General features: G+C 46.2%; 1 protein-coding gene across 5 annotated transcripts in view; it reads left to right on the forward strand.

Moving 5' to 3' along the window:
* Positions 1–240: 240 nt before the first annotated feature.
* The window catches only part of LOC138520889 (CMRF35-like molecule 6), a 232,476-nt gene continuing 210,767 nt past the window's right edge, over positions 241–21,949 (forward strand). For all 5 annotated transcript variants that reach the window (XM_069633304.1, XM_069633305.1, XM_069633302.1 and 2 more), the window contains exon 1: positions 241–373. In XM_069633304.1, the coding sequence (XP_069489405.1) occupies positions 334–373 (40 nt within the window). In that variant the 5' untranslated portion in view covers positions 241–333. The remainder of the gene's footprint in view (positions 374–21,949) is intronic.

The following is a 21,949-nucleotide window of genomic DNA, read 5'->3' on the forward strand; positions in this document are numbered from 1 at the left end:
TTCAATGCAATTCTTCACCAGGGCAAAGTTGGCGCTAAACGTGGGGGTTCCAAAATCTCTGGGATAGCTGATAATTTACCAACATCTGAAAATAAGAGATGGTGACTTGGTCTCGGTTTCTCCCTTATCGCATGTGTAATTATAACCCTTGAAAACGCGGGTATGCCCCTCCCCCATGCCCCCACTCATTTTGATACTTTATCACACCACACTTCCTGTTTTCTGCTTCAGCCACGGCACTAATATCCAAAAGCAGAGCTCTGCCACTTTAGAAGAACACGAGGCGCTGCCACGAGAGATAAAGACCCTTTTAACTTTTCATATCAGACCCAAATGCTCGCCGTCCTACTCCTACTGCTGTGCTCTGTGATGGGTGAGTCTCAGCTTCGTTAAATACCTTTATCGTCTTTTTATTTCATTCCCACGTGGAGGGTGGACTCGCACCCCGGAGTCCACTTCTGATTTGAAAGGTCGTTGTAAACCTTGTTACCTCTTATTAAAAAGCAACGTTTTTAATTTTGATGGGGACGATATTAAGTTGTCCTTTCCTTGTGTGAGATTTAAACAAAAAACATTCTTAAAGACTTATTTCCCAAGTGCAAAAGTGTGCATTTTTCTCCTATTTTGTTTGTATAAAAACCATAGAAAACCAGGACAATAATAGGGCAATCGGGTTTGTCGAGGCTGCATATTTCTAACCTCAGTAGCACCCAAAGACACTGCCGAGTCTCCAGCTTTCCTGCCATGGCGAGTCTTTACACGTCTGAGCCGGTTATAACGCCCCCCTAAAAGGTCGTGCAGGGAGTCTGTCCACTGCCTGTGGGTGTGGCACCCTGGATACATGATGGGGTGCTAAAGACTCGGGGCAGGGGCCCTGTTGTCAGAATCCTGCTAGTCAGAGCTTGAAATGGGCATCCGGCCCTCAGTAACTGCACTTCTGAACGCCTGAAAGAGAGTACCGGTACTCAACTATGCTGCGAGGTGAAAATGAAAGCATTTCGTTTCACTTTATCGCAACTTAAAGGACTTTGCTGGGGAAAGCAGTGCCCTCGCCCTCCTCCTCTCGCCACCACCCGCAGTGCCCATAATGTCTCCTTCAGGGCCCATCCTGCAGAAGGAAAGGAGGGACAAACATGCCGCTACTGTGCTCTCACCACACAAGGCGCGGAACATTGTTTCACCAAGTGGCTTCACCTGTTACCATTTGTGTCCTTTGATGGAGCTGGGATTGATTTGGAAAAGGTGCAATTACTTTTTTAAGATGTTTCTTTGTTATTAGTAGTGCCTAGTCTAATATGTTTAAGGAAATGGAGTTGTGATTAAATGTTTTTTACTGAAAACTCGCACACAGCTCTAGTTACCCACGGAATTTCTTATTAGGCAATGAAAGCGAGCACAAATAAAACTCCCCTTCTGAAGCTTAGTTTACAGCGATGATATCTGCTAGTTTAATACGCAAAAAAGAAAGTCTCATTTAATATAGGTATTCATACTTTCATAACAGTGCGTAACAACAAACTGGAAGTTTGTGTGCAAGGCTCTCAGATACACTGCTTTACCAAAGTGTGTGCTCCTTGGCACAACATGTAATCTCACTGGGCCTTGCCTGCAAACAACAGGGTTTGCCTCAAAGGGCCCTGTGCCCAAAGTGCTGCGCCGAAACGGCCGGTGCCGAAAGCACTGCGTCCGAATGTCCGGCTTGGTAGCTTGGTGAGTACCTGCACTCCTATTTTTCCATTTAAAGCACTGCTGCCAGCCCGTCTTTCTCCTGGCTATCACATGGCCCCTTGCCACCTCCTTTAGATACATGAATTTCCCGAAACTATTCCGGGTACACAGGAAGCTAGAAAGCACCCCAACCTCCCACACTCTGCCAAGTTCAACAAATGCTCTGAACATTGTCAATAAGGGCGTGAGGGCATTAAATGCTTCACCGCATCGTCCACTTCTGAAAGAGGCAACAACCTTGGGGCAAAGGTGATGTGTTACATGTTTTCCCTTTAAATTGCGTGTTGTCCGAGAAGACAGATTTTAGAGCATTTCAACCAACTGCATGGTGTGGCTCTGTGCTGTGCATGGCAGCATGCAAGCACCCCCTTTTCCATCTATTGAAAAGGGAACTACTCCACCGTCCTCCGAGGGGTCCCTTCACGTGCCCACACATGATTCTTTCATCTGAAAAGGCTGGACACACTTTGGGGTCCCTATCCGGCCCCCCAGTGTATGAACTTGAAGGGTGTGCATTGCTTCCCCTTCCCATTGCGTCCTAAACATTTGTGACAAAAAAGTCTGCCTTTTTGACAATGGGCGTCATTACGAGTTTTGGGTAATTTTGCAGTATTTCTGTGGAATTACCGCCAAACTCGATTACTGTTACCATCACCCTGTCCCGTGAGACACTTCGTTAACGGCAGTGAAAATTGCAATTTTTAGAATCTACAAACTACATGGGGATTTTTGCAGATTTACCACCAGTGGTAATTCTGTGGTAAAAAATCTGCTGATTTATTGAGGTAAATAGGATAATTTACCTCTGACTCTAGGCTGGAGGTACATTTTTCACTTCACTCCCAAACTCACCTTTCAGTGGTACTGGAAAGTGATGACAGAGTGGTGGTTATTCAGTTGCCACTCTCTTACCACCATTTTTTCATCATACTACTGAACTAGGCTCTATGTAACCTTTGGACCTCATTACAAGCTTGATGGTCTGGTAAAAAAGTGGTAGTAATTCCATCACTGTCACTTTTTTGGTGGTAATGGAATTCCAGCCACGTTTATCTCACCATTGAATTATAGGTTTGGCCTTTACCTCTAGCAAGATGCTAGAAGTAAAGCCTCGACTTTAAGGTAAGAAATGGGTGTATTTACCCCTGATGGAATCTCCACTTACTGAAAATCTGCCAAATCGCTGAGTACTTTGGCCTCATAATATGGGGAATTACACCATTGCTATCCACTCGGGATCCCGCTGTGTAAATATGGGGCTAGGTGGCGATAATGATAAACGAGTTCGGCTGTAATTCTGTGGAAAAAATTAGAGAAATACCACCATACCACAATAAGACCCATTGGGCCTCATTATGAGTCCGGCGGTAGCCGTGCCGGAGCTATTTTTTTTTCTGGCACCCGGCAAGGGGGAACTACCAGGGCATTACAGCCCTGGCGGTCCCGGAGAATTCCCTATTGCCAGGCGCCAGAAAAAAATTACTCCCCATTCCCATTTGAGTCACATTGGACTCAATGGGAATGGGGAGGACGGATGCACCAGCACCGTTAATAAGTTGCCACCCACCAGGTCAAACCGGTGGGCGGAAAGGCACCCGCTCGCAGAGTTCATAGTTTGGCGGTCTGGTAACAATGGTGTTGGTAGCTTACCGGCACCGTTGTTACCGGACCGGCAAACTTATAATGAGGCCCATTGTGAAGGATGTAAAGTATATTAATTACATGAATCAAAAAGACAGTACAAAGTGGAGAAAATCTGAAAGAGATAAGAAGTAGTCATAGTGCTTCATTCATGTCATGTCGGTTACATAGGGCCTCATTACGGGTTGGGTGGTATTCTGGTGGTAAATCTGGCAGAATACCGCCCAACTGAATTACTGTTACTACCACTTGGTCCGGCGGAATTACCACCGGATTACAAGTGGTGCTGGCAGAGTTAATCTACATTTATTGAGAGTCTGTTGGACAATATGGGGCATTTTTAGTGGAATTACCACTGGTGGAATTACAGCAGTGGTAATTCTGTCAATTTTGCCAATTTCCGGTGAAAAGTTGAAGGATTTACCTCCAGCATGACGTGGTCGTAAATACTCCACTCCAGGCCCATACTCGTATGGCGGTGCAGGAAAAGTGGCAGTTATTCTATAACCGCCAATTTTTCACGCACCACCATGCTTGTAATAAGGCCCATAGCGTTTTTATGCCATTAAGATGCCTCAAAGCACTGATGGGGAATTTGTGCCAACCTCTTGTTCTCACCTCACCCAGTGAGGGAGCAGCAACGTTGTCCCTCAGAAGCCCAGGGGCGAGAGGATTTTTTGTCGCTCCCTCACAGCGCACCAGGCCCCCTGCGTGAAGGACAATAACGAGTGAATTATGGAAAAGAGGGGAAATGATATTCTAGAAGGAGGAAGGAGTCGAGTTTGGAACAACTTTAAGGAAAGGGTTCCTGTAATGGAGGCTGGTGCCTCACAAGACATCATTTGGACGACGAAGAGGGACGTGGAGGTAATGGGTTTGGTTGTGATATTAGAGGTCAGGAAAGTAATTTTTATGGTGGGCCTCACTATAACTCTGGCGGCAGCCGTGCACTTACTAAGGGCACGGCTGCCGCCAGAGTTGTTTCTTTTCCAGATCCTGCAATTGGGAAGTAACCGGGTCATGCCGAGTTTGGGGACCCGGTAACTGCCCATTCGCGGGTGCCGTTATGGCCGGCCTCCCGATCCCCATTCTGCCCCACAGGGTCATGGTTGCACCGGCACCGTTTATAACGGTGCCGGTGCAATCATGAGTTCTGGTCGCGGGTGCCGGTATGCACGTCTGGTCAGACCAGGCGTCTAGTCCTGCACCCGCGAACAGAACTCGTAGTGTGGTGGAGAGGTAACAACGGCGATGGTAGCACTACCGGCGCCGATGTTGCCTTTCCGCTACACTCATAATGAGGCCCAGTGTGTTTTTTTACACAGTAAAAATTCAGAGAATTCTTAGACTTTAGCATGTGGAAGAAAGAAGAAGTTTATGATCTTTGAGTTGTCAAATACTTGATTGGATAAGAGAAATCAGCACTTTCTATACATTGTGCGGAATAACAGTGAAAGGTGTGCCTTCCTTCATTTTCCACTTTTTATAAATGATGTTTGGTTTATGGTGCCCCAAATTAGTTATGCGGTTTATTATGCCTCATTCTTAGTTTGAGCTATTCGGTGGTTCTAATGCACAACCTAGAATCAGAAACTTGAATTAGAGTACAGCTAGGGGGAAAGGGCATATGAGGAAGGACACAAAGTGTGTAAGTGTTGTTTGATTATTTCCCCAACTATTGACTATCCATGGCCATACTAATCCCCATGACCAATCCCATCAACGTCCAGCCCTGCCTGTCCAAAGCACATCCTGCTGGGATCTCTTTGAGCTAGCTTTTTAAAGCCTCACCATCAAACTTTGCACTCAGAGTGCCTGCCAGGTTTTTGTAAGCAGTCTAATGAGATTTAATAACCTGATCTGCCTTCGGCCATGCGATTTATAAGGAATCCATGGGATCACTGCACAACCCGTAATTCCACAGACGAAAATGTCAACTGCAATTACGGCATGGTGCAGTGATCAGATAGATCACAGCTGCCTGCCTGCCCCGGACCGCAATCCCGAAAACTGCCCCCCTCTTACCTTTACTACAGTGCACCCCTGTGTGCACTGCCGACATCCTTTTACCCCTGCGGCCTCAGCTCCTCCCACTTACGTGGGGCGGTGCAGACGCTGCGGGTTACATTTTTTAAAATAATCTTATCCCCTGCTTGCCGTAATGGTAAGTGGGGGACACCTCCGCAATCCCTGACCCCGTTACTGCATCCAAGGAGATCGGGGTGAAAGGGGCTAGTAGGGGTCCCTCGCGATATGGAAACAAGGCATTAACCATACACGAAAGGATGCGCCAGACACGAGGTTAAAATTCCCAATGCTAGGGTTTATTGCAAGCAAAATAGTCCCAATTGACCAACTGTGGTCTCACGCCCCGCAACGTGTATTCTCTAGACCTCGAGGGATGCAAGAGAGCGAATTACGTACATCAGTTACATATATACAAAATGCATATCATACAATCAGCTATGACATGTTTAACACCCCCCTTTTATTGAGTTTCTTTGAACTCGGGATGATGATGGACATTTCCGACGAGCATGACAATTATGACACTTTCGATGTCTATTCTAGTAACAATCTGCAATTTAGAAAGTGCGGAGGCATCTTCCAGTTGAACAGAACACAGTGCTTCTGTTCTTGGAAGCAAGCTGCACACGGGGGAAGAGTCACATTCCAAGCCTTGCTATCTATGAGGTGCTATTCGTGTCCTGGGAGCCGACACGCTCTAAAGGGTTTTGTGAAGGGGGGCCGTAAGAAGAGCATAATTCAAGCCTTTAGCTGCCTTATTCTAACATATTCTACCACAGTACGAGACTGGCTGGCAGCTGTGAAATGATTAAATGCCCTGCAGCTCGCCCTCAAGGCTACAGAGAGGGAGCGTGGGCATTCCTTTCTGGGTTGCTCATGAGGAGTTTCAACAAACTCCTCAGTCCCACGGCCTTGCCCTTTCATATTCAGACAACAATGTTAACAGTTGAGCAGAGTAAGCAGAATTCGCAAGAATTGCAAGCTGCAAAGCAGTTTAGACAGAAAGCAATGAGCAATGGTTAACAAGCAAAATGGCGATTCTTGCTACGTTTAAAATGGCCGCTTGTTGGTCAAGCATAGCAGTCTGTATTTCTATATTTCTGTGCATAAGACGGTTGGCCTTCGGCCATCAAGATATGTCTATCATCCAAATGAAGGGTATTCACTTTTCCAGATTGACAGGGGGACACACCAACAACCCACGCTCTGCTTGGGCGCAGTAATGGGGTTCGGGATTTTAGTACCGCGCTCAGGCACAGTTTGAGTAATGTCGCCACAAACGTGGCGACATTATGGTACAATTCCATTTATAAGCACTATGCGTTTCCTTCACTGAAGTCCTGTTAATAACAAACATTGACAAAGCCAACAGTTTTGGCTTGTGCATAAATATTAGTCTTTACCAGGCACTGCTATTAGATGCCCAAGTACTCGCACCATAGTGCGTCTGATTCTATTGATGGGAAGATAATACCACTATGGCAGCACCTGGCAAGTGTCTTTCCAATGCCTACACAAAAGCTACAACTGCTGGCATTGTCAATGCTTGTGTTGTTAAGGAATAGAGGCCCTATGCCTCATAATCGAGTCAGACAGTATTTTCTCACATCTATGGGAACATGCAGACAGAGAGGAGTTTCACAGAGCCGACCCCATCAACACACTTGAGTAGAACAAAATGGCTTCCTCAGCGGCTTCATTTCTGCTGAGCGAACAGAAAACATACTGGTGTGCATCGAAATCGCTCAACTGCCTTTCTCAACTGGTAGAGCTAGCCCAGGGACCACTACATGGTGGGGGGGGGTGACCATTGCTTCCCTAATTGCTGTTTTGCTCCCTCTCTAATTGGTGCCCTGCACCCCCTCTTGCAAAGAACCCTTTTCAGGATCCTTGAAGATGCTCCTCCGGCCGGAAGTCAGTCCCGTGTTTACAGACCCTTTGTTTGCAGAGCCTGTTCTTTCTTCTGGCCTAAACCCAACACCACAGGAATAGATCGTCCATGAATATCACTGGGGTGGTGGGGGGCGGCATATATGGTAAAAGCAGGCTTCCCACATGCTGGCATAATACTAATTTTTAAACATGCATTTTACAGTCTCATAGAAACAACAAAAAAGACATTTGCACAGTGAAACATGCTTCTTAAACTTATATCCACTGGTTTTCTTTAAAATGTATTTTTTTTGGACTACCCGTCTCCCCGTCTCTCCGTGGGCAGGGCTGCAGTAATAACAGCGACCTTCACCAGTTTATTCTGTACAAGCTTGGCCTCGTCTGCCAACCTCCTCTGGGCAATTTCTTTTTCTCTTTCTTTGATCCTCCTACAGTGGTGTATTATAATGCTCTGAATTTCCGGCCAGCCTTTGGCTTCTATCCCAGCAATTTTATCCAGGGCTTTCTGTACCTCCTTTGGAAGGCCTCTTTTAATGATAAAGTAGAAAAGGGAGGTTGATTGGTCCCAAGCCGTTCCCGTTTCTGATCTCCACAGGTCCTACACCCGGAGAATGTACTGCGCAGCCTTTTCCTCCTCCCCCATGGTGCATTGCATTACCAAGTGTAAATCTGGGGTATCGGGGAAGGTCCTCTGCAGTGCATCCCACTCCTGGGCCCTTACATTGTTAAAGGCTGACCCATCATGGTGATCACAATTTGTAGTTACTCCCGGGAAACCGGCCTTCACCCACACCCCATATGCTTGTTCTCTCACCGCGGATACTAACAAGCTCTTTACGTCCCCTATAGCCAGCGGGAACCCTGCAGTGTTCTTTTCAAATTCATGTATCCATTTTCCTGCCCCTCCTGAGCGTGGGGGCAATCATTTCAACAGATTATTTTTGTCCATCTGTGCCCATGGTATGTAATGGGGCCTCCCTGCTCCCTTGTGGATGGGAGGCATTTGCAGCTTCGCTTTACTTCCTTTCTAATTACTTTTACTCATTTCGCTTTACTCAGTGACATGTTTCCCAACCTACTCCTTAACCTCCCCTGCCACCTTTGTTGTACTATCCCATCTTCTGGATCTTCTCGTAGAGGCAAGGGCATTCCTGCCGCTGCTGCTCCTTCCTCATACTCCTCTAGATTGCACCATTTCCCTGTCCGATTCGCCACTTTCTTGTTCCTCTCCTGCTTGGCTGCCTTCTTGCTCTATCTGTACTATTTTTATAGGGGTATTGTTGAGTTGGAAGAAAAACTCCCCAAATTTCCACTCATCTTCCGGCTTGCTAGATGCGTTCCCTGACGGGAGTGGAGATGGTGTTGGCCCGCCCGCTGATAGTGATGGCGCCTCCCCTCCTCTAGGCAACATTTGGCCACAGTTACATAATGCTCTTGATCGTGTCAACTCCATCTGTGTGTAGGCAAGTTGTCTCTCTAAATCACCAGTGAGGCATGCAATATTTACTGGAGGGGCGCTCGTGGGCCTGTACAACCCCTTTGGATCATAGGGAGGCCGGGCTGTTGCTGCAGGAGTGGAAAGAGCGCTTGGTACAGGCAAATAAAATGGGCCACTATATCCCGCAGGGGGCCTAGTTAACAATAGGTAGAGCCTAGTAAGTTCTTCCTCCCCTGTTTTTACCACTTTTCCCTCAGTTGATTCCCCTTCCTCCCCTGCTTGGGGTAGTGGCGTTTCAGTCGACACCTCCTTCTCTGTACCATTAGTAGGGGATGTTTCTTTGAACATCCTCCAGAGATCTAATACTTTGCGCCTACTTTGAAGTTGCTTCCCCCAGTACTTTGTGAGCAAGTGGGTTGTCACCAGATCTAGTATTTGTTTATCAAACGAACCTCCCTCTGGCCATACTTGGGATTATCCCTCTCCCTTTATCTTGGTGAGCCATTGATCATCGTATTTCTGAATCTTCTCACTATACAGGGGGAGGTGCTGGCAAATATGGGCTAATGGTGTATCTACCCCCATGGCTCCCCTATTTACCTTTTGGGGTCAATCGTGTAGGTGTTGTGCAGCAAAGATATAGTCGAGAACTACCTCTGTTAAGCTTACAATACTTCAAGAAACACTGTGCAACGGTGCAGTTTAAACAAACATCTTTTCACTTGCACCTTATAGATTCCGCGTAAACATAAAACAAATTTTATACTAATTCAATATATAAAAGTTACACATATGCCTTTTAGACACACCAACACAATTGACTTTGACGACAATCAACATATAACATAGAATTGCTTTGCTTCTAGTTGTACTCCCGCCCTATCCTAGTTCACACTATAATAGTCTTTTATTTTGTTTTCCTTTTTTTTTCCACTCACTCTCCCTGCCCCCTTTTCCTGAGCCCCTTTGGGCTGGCCACTAAAAGAGTTATGCTCACAAGAAAAAGAATTTGCTAATTTCTCCCGAGTCTATTCACTACACAAGACTCCTACTGTTTTTCTATTTTATCTCCACTTATTTCCTGCACTGGTCGAGACAATGCTACGCGCTGCTGCCTTCCACCCCCTTTCTGAGCTAGATTCCCGTACTCTTCCCGTATTTCGATACTTCTGTATTCACAACCTAATGGCCATATAAATAAAAGAGAAGAAAAAGCCTACCAGTTACACTCACACAAGCCCTAGGCCCTAAATCTGACTCCCCACTCTATTCTCAGCGTTATCCTTACACCCATTACCTTTTCAAATTTCCCTACTTTGATATTCTCCCAACCATACTCACGTATCCGGGGTGATCCGAGAGCCTGCGTTTACGGCCTATCCACAATTGGGCCACACCCCAACCAAGCCGTGACCCACCCTGGCGAACAGTCGGGTATTTGCAATGGCAGGGCCATTGGAATCTCTCTGTGTGCGCGCACTGGTCAGCTGCAGGAGGTGATGGTTTTGCTGGGGGGCATCTCGGATCTCGCCGCACGACATGGGTGTGTCTCTCGGTGCACCCTCAATCACGTCCTGGGGGTCACCAAGTGAAGGCGCTCACTCCCCATTTCACCAATACAACTCAGAATAAAGAACACATCCCAGTAGGGAATGAGACCAAGAGATTGGTGTTGCGAGTTATCAAAGCTTTATATAAAATTCAGCATCCAGAGAACTCTGCTGCCTTGAGAGCGCTCTGACAAACAATACAGAAACAGTAGATTTTAAAAGGTTACAGCATCATCCATGACCATTTCTATATGGTCTACAAGTTACAGTTCCATTGGTTAGACAGGAGGTACACGTATAGTTCTGTAAGGGCCGGCTCCACGGGATTGGTTGATGACTGGCGGGAGGTTGGACATCACATGGTTCAGCTGGGCCGGTCCGTGTGAGGTGAAGGTTGGGTCAGGTCGAAGAGGCTGCTGGTTCTAACTAGGCTAATCTACACACTAATTCTAGACATGCAGTAAATAAGATCCTCAATATACCTTTGAGTAAATATTATAGACCTATAAATTGTACACGTGGGTTTACACTACCCCACCTTGGGTCACTGGTGAGGTGGAGGATGTGGGGGTCTTGCCCCTGAGGTAACCTGTGGTGGTCAGGATTGATAGCTGTCAGATCTGGCACATCATAGCGGGAAGGCGGTGGAATGACATATGTTAGTTTAGGACAGAATATATTCTGACAGAGGTTTGGTTTTATTAGGGGTACTTTGGGATGGTCAACAAGGAAAGGTCACATTTCTGGTACATCAAAAGAATAGCTTTGCAGGGGCACAAGGTTGACCAAGCAGTCATTTTTCAACAGCGGGGATGAGAGGTGAAGGAGCAGGTTTGTTTAGATGGATGAGCTACAAGTCATGGTTCGGCTCGGTCACACACAGGACAGTGATTTCAGAGGAAGAGTGAGAAGAATACATTGTTTGTTTGCAACATCTTGTCTCAGAGCATCTGTGAGAAAGGGACTTGGGAGGCGAAGGCGCGAGAGGAGAAAGGTGGGGGCTGTCAGTGCTTGCTGTGTGCGTGGCGCTGCTGAGGGGAGAGGAAACTTCGCAATGCCAGAATGTGACCTAGTCCAAAGATGGAGTCGAGGGTACACAAAATGGAGTCCAAGTGTGTCTTGCAATAGCCCCACCTCTGCGTATGCCAGGGCCTTTATCCCCTATGGCTGCAGAAGGGCAAAAGAGGTGTCACCCACTAGTACAAGAGCAAGTGGTCCCTTTAGCGTAGAATGTATGAGGGGGGCTCAACCGATCCCCTCCTTCCTTACATTGGTAACATCCTGCTTTCCTTGGAGCTATCCGCGGCTGACCCAGGACATTGGTGTCTGGGTCAGTGCTTCCGTAGGTCCTCCCGAAGACTCCCAAAGCTGGTAGTTGCTCCACCTTGCACTCGAACTGGACATAAGTGCCTAACCTCCATTGCTACATGGATGCTGCATTGACTATGCTTTGGTACTGTACGTGCACTAGTTGAGTGTGTCCTCCAGATTACTCACCTTCATCCTCAGCAACCTTTTGGAACCACTGAAAGACCTACAGACTTGGGGTACCCTAAGGCTGCACTTCTAAAGTTTCTGAGCTGATATTGACTAACATTGTGAAATAACATCACTTGCTCCCGACTGTGAGAAAAAAGAAGGTGTCTCACCCGCTAGTCCTCGCAGATCTCTCCCTCAGGTGGCCAGGGCACGGCCATCGCCTTTGGAACCGAACCCTGGTGGTGGACCAGTGCGGGAGGATCACCTGGGTGAGGGGTCTTCGGGAGTGGGAGTGGGACACGGGATGGAGAGGCGCGGTATCCTTCCCCATAACCTTTTTCCCATCCTACCAGGTAGGATACATGGGAACTCAACCCCCCTCCCCTTTCTCTACACAAAAACGTTCACACCAACAACCCGCTCTGGGAGAAAACAGACTAACACCCAAGCAGTATACCTGACATGTCCCACTGAAATGATCCGAGGTAAGGCAATTACTGGCGATTACTCACACCTGCCTTCCATTGATCTTCCCCACACGGTTAAAAGGCAGAGCACGAAAGCACACTCTGAACAAGGCAAAATTAACCTGTAGGCCCTTTAAGCGAGGTAGCGCTATACGGGATGCATGGGGATTCTGATTTTACTCTTAAACCAATAATAAGACTCAGGAAGTTGGCAAATCTTTAGCTGTTATATTAACAATTATCTGAAACCGGGGGTACAACGGACATCAATGGACGTTCGCTCAAGTCTCTCAACAATTTACAGGAAAAAACACTCATTATGGGGACAGAAGCTGCTATTTGTACAATTCATTAGGTTAGTTTGTGCAGATAGGCATGGCGGGGGTGGGTGTGTCTCCCCCCCTTGGCAGATACGTAGTTTATTTACCTCGATCAGGGCAAGGGTGGGGGGATAGGACTATCTCCTTCCCAACACAGCGCTATAGCTAGTTAAACCGCGGCTGAGGCTGTTTTGAAGTGTGTATCCAGAGAACAAAATCACTTTTGGTGAAGTGACAATAGGGACTGTCAATTTTGAGGACAGGATAAGTATTATTCACTTAAACCTGTTGCCCATTGTCACATTTTCTTTGGGTGCAGAAGCTGGGATTTTAGGCTAGTCTGTACATTTTGCAGTTAACATTGTTTCTCATTTCGTGTCATACAGCATGAAAAACGTGGAAAGATAATATAACTCCACTACCTAAGCAGGATTATGCCCGCCCCTGGCTGCACCAAGCTCGATAGGTTAGCTGGAGGCCAACCTCTTCCCCCGGCCTGATACTGGACAGTCAGGAAAGGTAAGAGAAGCTTATAACACCCAATAGGCTACCGACAGTAAATAGATAGAACAAAGCTGGGTAATGATAATAAAACACCACTATCGATCTAATGACTATGCTCACCGAACCTGGGGTGATATGCCAATTAATCTATTGAACCAGCCGCAGTATCGCCTCTGAAACTAGACAGTAAACCTAGAGAGAGATATACCAACCCATGTTGACTGCCGATACATAAACTAAACTACAGGGATTATGAGACATACAACCCACTATTAATAAACCCACAAAAGCACCTCTCTCACAGCAAACCAATCGGACTTCACCACACTGCAACAACAAACAACCAACACATAGATCGCAACAACAGCACGCGAGGACCCGCTTCGATCCTATTTGCACATCCAAGCTCAGCGCACAGTGAAAACCGAACTGAAGCTGCCAACAGTACACCACCTCTCACTTTCCTATGCCCTCTTCACCCACTAACCCACCCTGTCCACCTTTTGTTTACAGATCCGCCTGAGTGCCTGGAGACCAACTCCGTTGGTGACGGTGCGCTATATAAATACCTTTAACATTAACATTAACATTAACCAATACCTTGGGATTTTTGTTCCCCTTCCTTTGCATTTTATTACAGGGTATACGCCTAAATATGTTATTTGCTTGTCAAACTGCTTCTATTGTGCTGATGGCAGTTATTGAGAAAGTGAGCTGTGGGTTCAGGGGTGCCAACATTTGATTTTCATTATGGGGGCAGAAATTCCCCCACCCTGCCCTGAATATTAGTTTCTCCTACTCGTTCCTATCAACCAAACTATGGAGCTCAATGCTGCGGTGACTCCTCACGAAGGATGATCACCTAGTCTTTGGAAAACTTTTAAAAGCCTGTTTTTTTACTAGATTGAAACAGAAAAACAAGCATTGCAATACCAACCACAAACTGGTGCATGTACCTGGGTATCTAATAGCAGCGCCTGGCAAATGCCTAATATGTATACAAAAGCCAAAAACTGTTGGCTTTGCCAATCCTTTTTTTAACAGGACTTCACTGAAGGACATGCATAGCTCTTATAAATCCAGTGGCTGAAGGCAGTACCTAACCTCTGAACTCACATGCTGGGTGTCACCCGCCTTCGAATAAATGAATTCACCTGCCAAGCATCCTTACCTGTCCATTCTTTTCAATAGGTGCTCACCCGCACAAAACACATTTTTTCCTTTTCCATCCACCGTTGGGAATTATAAGGTTTAGATGTATGCATAAATTTGTATTACACCAGTAGCACATTTACAGCTCCAATTGAGTCGTTAACTCTCAGAAGATTGGTTTGAGAAAATACTATCACACAAAATGAGGTTCACCCACTCTGCTATTTATGGCCTGGACTTAGTCGCGGTCAGAAAACAACACAAACAAAGGAAAGTCTTAGCCACAAAATGGCATCTCCTAAAAAACAACATGCTGATCAGTTTTAGCATAGAAAAAAGAAACAAATCGAAGACAAAAAACAATTGTAATGTTAATCAAAACATATATAAATACAGCGACATACAATCAACATAAATCAATTATTCTGCATATCATCCATAACTAACCCACCACACAGCCAAATCTCTAAGCATACATCTGAAATCTAACCACCCATTTCAAGCACCAAAGACTCTGTTCTCACACGCATAACAATAACATTATATCAGACCGTTCCAAGATGTTGAGTGGTACAGCTAGTTATCACCTGTCATCAATTTGACTTATACCATGTGCCACTACTCTATACTGTGAGAAAACAATAGTATGACACCTACGTAAACCAAATTATAAGACACAAAAACGTATTTCATAAAACATCTTTTTCAGTGTAGAATGTGATACAATCAACAACTGCCAACTATAGTTTCGGCTCTGCGGGTCAACTAATACTTTGTCACAACCCAGCCTTCTTCAGGGCACATCACCTTCCAGAGGGTTAGATGTCATATTTTCGTTAGTCCCCCATTATTATGTAACCACATGGTTGGGGCTCAAGTGCTATAATGAAATACAAAAAAGTTAAAATAGACCAATTAGGGTATGGCCCATCCCCTTGGGGAATTCAATGTTCATAACACATTACCAATTGCACCCTGTGTTACTGCTCGGGTCCCAGCCGGTGAGGGACCAGTGCTCCCAGCTCCCACCACCCTGTCCATAGCCAGTAGGAGAGCCTCTGGGCACACAAAGACCCTCTGAGGGGGGATGAAGAGTCCCTTACATCTCCATGCACAACATGCATATTGCTCAATCAGAAAAGCAATGTATGTGAAGGTGGTCACCTGTGGGAATGAACGCACACTGCCAGCTACACCACTCTACCCCACTACTGGTGCTCATCTGGACTATAGATTGACTATGCTTACCTGTCTGTCTAAACTGGACCTCCCAATCACACAGGCATCTTGCCAATTCTCAGACAATGTGAATCTCGAAATGTACATCTCTGCAAAACTGTGGAAGGCAGCTACATTATTAAACCCACCTGCAGCCTTGTTTACTAGTTTCAATGCTCAAGTCTTGTGACCAGTGAGAGATGTCGTCTAGCACCAATGAAAAGTGAGCAACAATATACTCACCCAGTCGTCGGATGTCATGAACCGCCGTCTGCATCCCTTCTGGACTTCGTGGTCCCTGACACATAGGGGATTGAACTCAGTAATCCTTCCAACATGGCCGCTTGATGCGGAACGCTGCTTGTCAGTCTCTGCGCTACACGCTCTACGTTCTACAAAACAGACACGCCCCGACGGCTCTGCACGTCTCAACGCTACTGCTCGCCGTAGCTGGACGTGTGCTGCCGGAGTTCGCTCTGTTCCTGATCTCTCTATTCCCGGTTCCTTGATTCCTCCTCCTTTCCTTTCTTCCCTCAAACTTACCGAACTTTCCTGGATTTTCACCTGCGCTCGAGCCACGGTTTCCGTGCATGCGCGTGCGGACATTGTTCCTTCCTGGTTCCGTCCTGGACAATCTGAACGTGCCATGTCCTCAGGTTATCACCCACAGACCAATGGAGCCACTGAACATGTAAACCAAGCTCTGGAACAGTATCTTCGTTGCTTCGCCACCAAGGTCCAGGATGATTGGTCACTCTTAATACCTGTGGCCGAATTCTCTTACAACAATTCGGATCATTCAGCTATCAACACCAGTCCTTTCTTCTGTAGTCAAGGATTTCATCCCTCAGTTCTACCTTCCATTCTCCCACACCCTACCCCAGTTCCTACGGTTGATTCCTGAATTGAAACCCTTATTAATGTACACAAAGAAGCAAAGGAACACTTAGAAAAGGCCCGAAAAACAAGGAAGTTTGATGTTAGATCTCTTTCTTAAAGAAAGTGAGCCTGGTGGTTGTTCAATTGCTAACAGGATATACAAATGTATTGTGTCTGCTTATCAGGAAAATTCTGATTTGAGAGATGAATGGGGAAGGAGACTGGGGTGTGTGATTTCGCCCGAGATGTGGTTGGATATGTGTGCGAACATTAAACTTTGTGCTGTTGATCTGGTGGACCGGTCTTGACAGATAAAGATCTTCAATAGAGTGTTTTGGAGCCCGGAACGAATGTTTAAGAGGGGGTTGATGGATTCGGATGATTGCTGGTGTTGTGGGAATGGACAGGGAAGTCTGGAACATCTACTGTGGGAATGTGTGCGTGTACAGGGATTTGGCATGATGTTTGTGGTGCCTGTCTACGTGTTTTGAATTTGGATGTTGAATTGGATTTTGTGACAATGATTTTGAGAGGTGGAGAATTGCTGGAGGATCTCTCTGTGTCACGGAAAAGGTTTTTACTCCGTGGAGCTTGTCTGGGCAAAAAGTTGGTCCTGAGGGGCTGGAAGTCACGGAATGCGCCTACTCTTGATGATTGGTTTGAGGGGATGTCTGCCCTTGCATCCGTGGAAAGGGTGGTTTTCAAGAGGCAAGGGAAGTTGAGTTTGTACGGAAAGGTGTGGGATGACTTTCTGAGTATTTACTGATTTATTGCAAGTTATGTATATATAATATTCTGTTATTCTGTGTATTTTTGCTGAGTATTAATTGTTCTGATTGTTTGATTGATTATCTATATGTAAACTTTATAAATAAACAAATAAAAAAAAAAAATAATAAAAAAAAAGGCCCGAAAAGACGTTAAACATCATGCCGACTCTAAAAGAAGACCTGGGCCTTCCTACTCAGTAGGCGATAAAGTCTGGTTATCCTTGAAACTCCTTCCTCAACACCTGCGACCAAATAAACTGGCTCCCAGGTATTACGGGCCCTTTTCTATAAGAGAAATCATCAATCCATCAATCCAGTGGTCTTTTGACTTCGGCTACCAGAATCATGGAAAAGGATCCATCCAGTCTTCCACACTTCTCTGTTGAAACCATATGTTCAGCCCTCTCGAACTGCTCCAAGATCTACCCCAGTGATTATCAATGACCAACTGGAATATGAGGTTTCCAGAATCTGTGACTCTAGATACCGACATGGTCAACTACAATATTTGGTTGAATGGAAAGGATACCCTCCCAGTGAGCGCACCTGGGAACCCGTGTCAAACATGAATGCTCCCAGGTTGATTCGAAGATACCATCTTATACATCCAGGCAAACCCGGAGGAGCTGGGCTTCAAGGGAGGCATACTGTCATGAACCACCATCTGCGTCCCTTCTGGACTTCGTGGTCCCTGACACATAGGGGATTGAACTCAGTAATCCTTCCAAGATGGCCGCTTGATGCGGCACGCTGCTTGCCAGTCTCTGCGCTACATGCTCTACGTTCTATAAAACAGACACAGCACCGCGGCTCTGCGCGTCTCACCGCTACTGCTTACCGCAGCTGGACGTGTGCTGCCGGAGTTTGCGCGGGGCTATTTTCCTGATCCCTCTAGTCCCAGTCCCTTGATTCCTCCTCCTTTCCTTTCTTCCCTCAAACTTCCCTCAAACTTACGGAACTTTCCTGGATTTTCTCCCACGCTCGAGCCACGGTTTCCGTGCCTCTGTGCGCGGACATTGTTCCTTCCTGGTTCCGTCCTGGACAATCTGAACGAAGCACGCTGGAATCCGAAGACCCGCACGCGGGCTTATATAAATCCCAGACCGTGCGGAGGAAGTCACCAAAGAAGGTTGCAAGCAAACAGAAAGACAGGTGAGAAGGGGAGAGACTTGTGACAGATTGAGACGCCTAAAAATCGACACGGATACAGGGATGGAAGCCGCGGTTCAAGACCTCATGCGAGGCATGCAGGAACTCACCACAGAAGTTCAAAACCGTAAAGCTGAGAACGCTGCCATAAAGCAGCTGGTATTGTCTCATGATTCTGCTACCAAGGAAAGTGTGTTATTGGGAGGAGTGGTGGACAAATATTCTGCCTTCCTTGATTCATGCTTGGTGCATTTCACCTTCAAGCCCTACTACTTTTCCACCCTTAGAGCAAAGGTGGGATTTATGATATCACACCTCACTGGCAACGCATTAACCTGGGCAACTCCCCTTGTCAATTCGGGTGACGCCCTCCTGGATGATTACAATGGATTTGTGGAAGCCCTAAAGGCCATGTTTGATCATCCTGAGCAGGGTTACAGCGCTCAAGAACATCTACTTGATTTTCGACAAGGATCCCAGGATATGCTTACCTATGTCACCCTTTTCAAACAACTTATGAAGGAAGCTGATTGGTCCCAAGAGGCTAGCTTCACTCTCTTTCGCAGAGGCTTGAATGAAGAAATATAGGACGAGCTAGCCAGGGTAGCTAGCCCTAATTCCTTCCAGGCCCTCTTGGACCTTTCCCTGCAAAATTGACTTTCGAAAATCCAGTAAAGAAAGGCGGAGAAAAAGAAGTTGAAATCATCATTCCAAAAGGCTGTCATAGACCACCCTTCTAGCCCAGAACCCGCAGTTTCTCCGACCTCAGATCCAGAACCCATGCAACTGGGGGCATTCCGTGGATCCATTACCCCACAAGAAAGGATGCGCCATATTCACACTGGTCTCTGCATGTATTGCGCCTCCGATAAACATCTTGTCAGAGAGTGCCCTATTGCTCCTCCACGGCGTTCGGGAGTCCCCAGCTCCCGATCCTAGATGGGGCACAGTTTCGGGAGAATCATGTCTGCTCCACATAAATTCCTTCCTTGAACTCTCCTGGACCAAATAACTTATGATTCTTCAGGTCTTTCTATCGCCTTCTATCACCTTCCAAGAAAGAATCTTACCCCATTCTGGCATTAGTGGATTGCGGAGCCATGGGTATATTCAAACTAAAGAGATCCTACTCTCTATAAATCACCATCAAGAGAGGATCAAATTTGACATCATAAAATCTGCCCACTATCCAATGGTTGTAGGCATGCCCTGGTTACAAAAGCATAACCCCTACATCAGTTGGGCAGCAGGCTCCTTGTTTCTTGGTTCTGAACACTGTATGTCCCACTGCTTATTCCTAGATTCTTTACCAAAGTCCTCTGAAAACTCGCAAGAAATCCAGTAAAGTCCAGTCACTGTCTCTAACATCATCTGAATTCCCAGGGCCTATCAGGCTTACACAGATGTATTTTAGACTGCCATAGTTCAGCTCTTCCTCCTCACAGACTTCAGGATTGTGCCATCGATAATGAACCTTCAGCAGTGATCCCTTTCGGGAGAATGTTTATTTTATCAGAACCTGAAAAGAGGGCCCTCTGAGAATACCTGGATACTAACTTGGAAAATGGCACCATGCGACCATCCAAGTTCCTGGCGGGCGCTTTGTTATTTTTTGTTCCCAAAAAAGATACCAAGGAGCTTAGACCATGTCTAGATTACTGTGGCCTTAACCAGTGTACTCTCAAGTACCGCTACCCATTGCCTCTCATCTCGGATATCCTGGAAGCAGCAAGAGGTGCAGTAGTATTCACAAAATTAGATCTCAGGGGTGCCTACCATCTAATTCGTATGAAGGAAGGTGACAAATGGAAAACAGCCTTTAGAACACCTTTTGGCCATTTTGAATACCTGGTTATGCCCTTCGGACTTGCTAATGCCCCAGCGGTCTTCCAACGTTTTATGGATGGGGTGTTTTCTGACATGCTGTTCCTCTTCGTCATTGTATATCTAGATGACATACTGATATACTCCAAGGACCATCTGAAACATGAAGAACACGTAAAGGCAGTTTTACAACGTCTACGTGAACATAAGTTCCTGGCCAAACCCGAGAAGTGTCTTTTGCATGTATCAACTGTTCACTATCTCGGATTCGTTCTTAGCCCTAAGGGGATTGGAATGGACCCCTCAAAGGTAGATTCCATTCTATCCTGGCCCGTTCCAACTACTGTAAAACAAATTCAATCCTTCCTGGGGCTTGCTAACTTCTATCGGAAATGTATACCAGCCTTTTCGGAGATTGTACATCCTTTGTTACATTGCTAAAGAAGGATACCCCCTTTCAGTGGACCTCAGCCCAAGATACGGCTTTCCAACGGTTGAAGTCAGAGTTTATGCAAGCTCCCATCCTAGCTCAACTCAACATTGATCGTCCTTTTCTTGTGGAAACGAATGCCTCCAACTACGCCATCGGGGCAGTCCTAAAACAGGAACTTGATGATAAGTTAGAACACCCCATCGCCTATCTTTCTCGCACCTTGACTCCCAGTGAAACTCATTATTCTGTCCTGGAAAAGGAACTGCTAGCCATCCGCCAAGCCTTCACTGATTGGCGTCATCTTCTCCTGGGAGCCAAACACCCGGTACAGGTCCGCACGGACAATCGGAATCTTCAAGTCCTACAATCCCATGAATGTAGAAACAGTCGTCAAGCCCGTTGGGCCTTCTCTTTTGCTCAATATCAGTTTCAAATCCATCATGTCCCTGGAACACACAACATAATAGCCGATGCCTTATCCAGACGTCCTGATTACGAAACCCTTGAAGATCGGACTTTTCCTAAGATGTTTCCCCACACAATATTTGTTGCCCAAGCAATCACCCTCCTGGAGGATATTCAAATTCAAACTCACTCCTCTAAAACCGGAAAGAGTTTAAGAGAAACAATCGATGGAAACTCAAGAGAAGGGACGGATATCTGTTCAAGGACAATCGCTTGGTCATGCCCACTCCTGGACTGCAGCAAAAGATCACAAGCCTATGTCATGATACTTTTCATTCAGGACATCGTGGCATCACCAACACCCTCTGTTTAATACAAAGACAATTTTGGTGGCCAAGGATGAAAGAGGATATCCAGATCCATATCCGGGCATGTGCAGTCTGCAATCAGAATGACATGATAATAAGAAACCGGCAGGTCTACTGCTTCAACCAGCAATACCAACAAGACCCTTGGAATTCATCGCCACAGATTTTTATCGTGGAACTACCATCTTCCAGGGGATACACAACTATCATGTTACCATTGATTTGTTCACTCATATGGCTCATTTGACACCTTTATACAAACTACCATCCTCATCTGAACTCGCCGGAATCTTCCTGGAACACATATTCCGACTTCATGGGCTACCCTCCAAGATCATTTCTGACCGAGAACCCCAATACATATTCCAGTTCTGGAAACAATTATGTTGCATACTGGGAATCCAACGTGCCTTGTCCTCAGGTTATCACCCACAGTCCAATGGAGCTACTGAACATGTAAACCAAACTCTGGAACAGTATCTTCCTTGCTTCGCCACCAAGGTCCAGGATGATTGGTCACTCTTAATACCTGTGGCCGAATTCGCTTACAACAATTCGGATCATTCAGCTATCAACACCAGTCCTTTCTTCTGTAGTCAAGGATTTCATCCCTCAGTTCTACCTTCCATTCTCCCACACCCTACCCCAGTTCCTACGGTTGATTCCTGAATTGAAACCCTTATTAATGTACACAAAGAAGCAA

This window comes from Ambystoma mexicanum, chromosome 13 (genome assembly GCF_040938575.1).
Source record: "Ambystoma mexicanum isolate Mex_15411 chromosome 13, UKY_AmexF1_1, whole genome shotgun sequence".
Lineage (NCBI taxonomy): Eukaryota > Metazoa > Chordata > Amphibia > Caudata > Ambystomatidae > Ambystoma > Ambystoma mexicanum.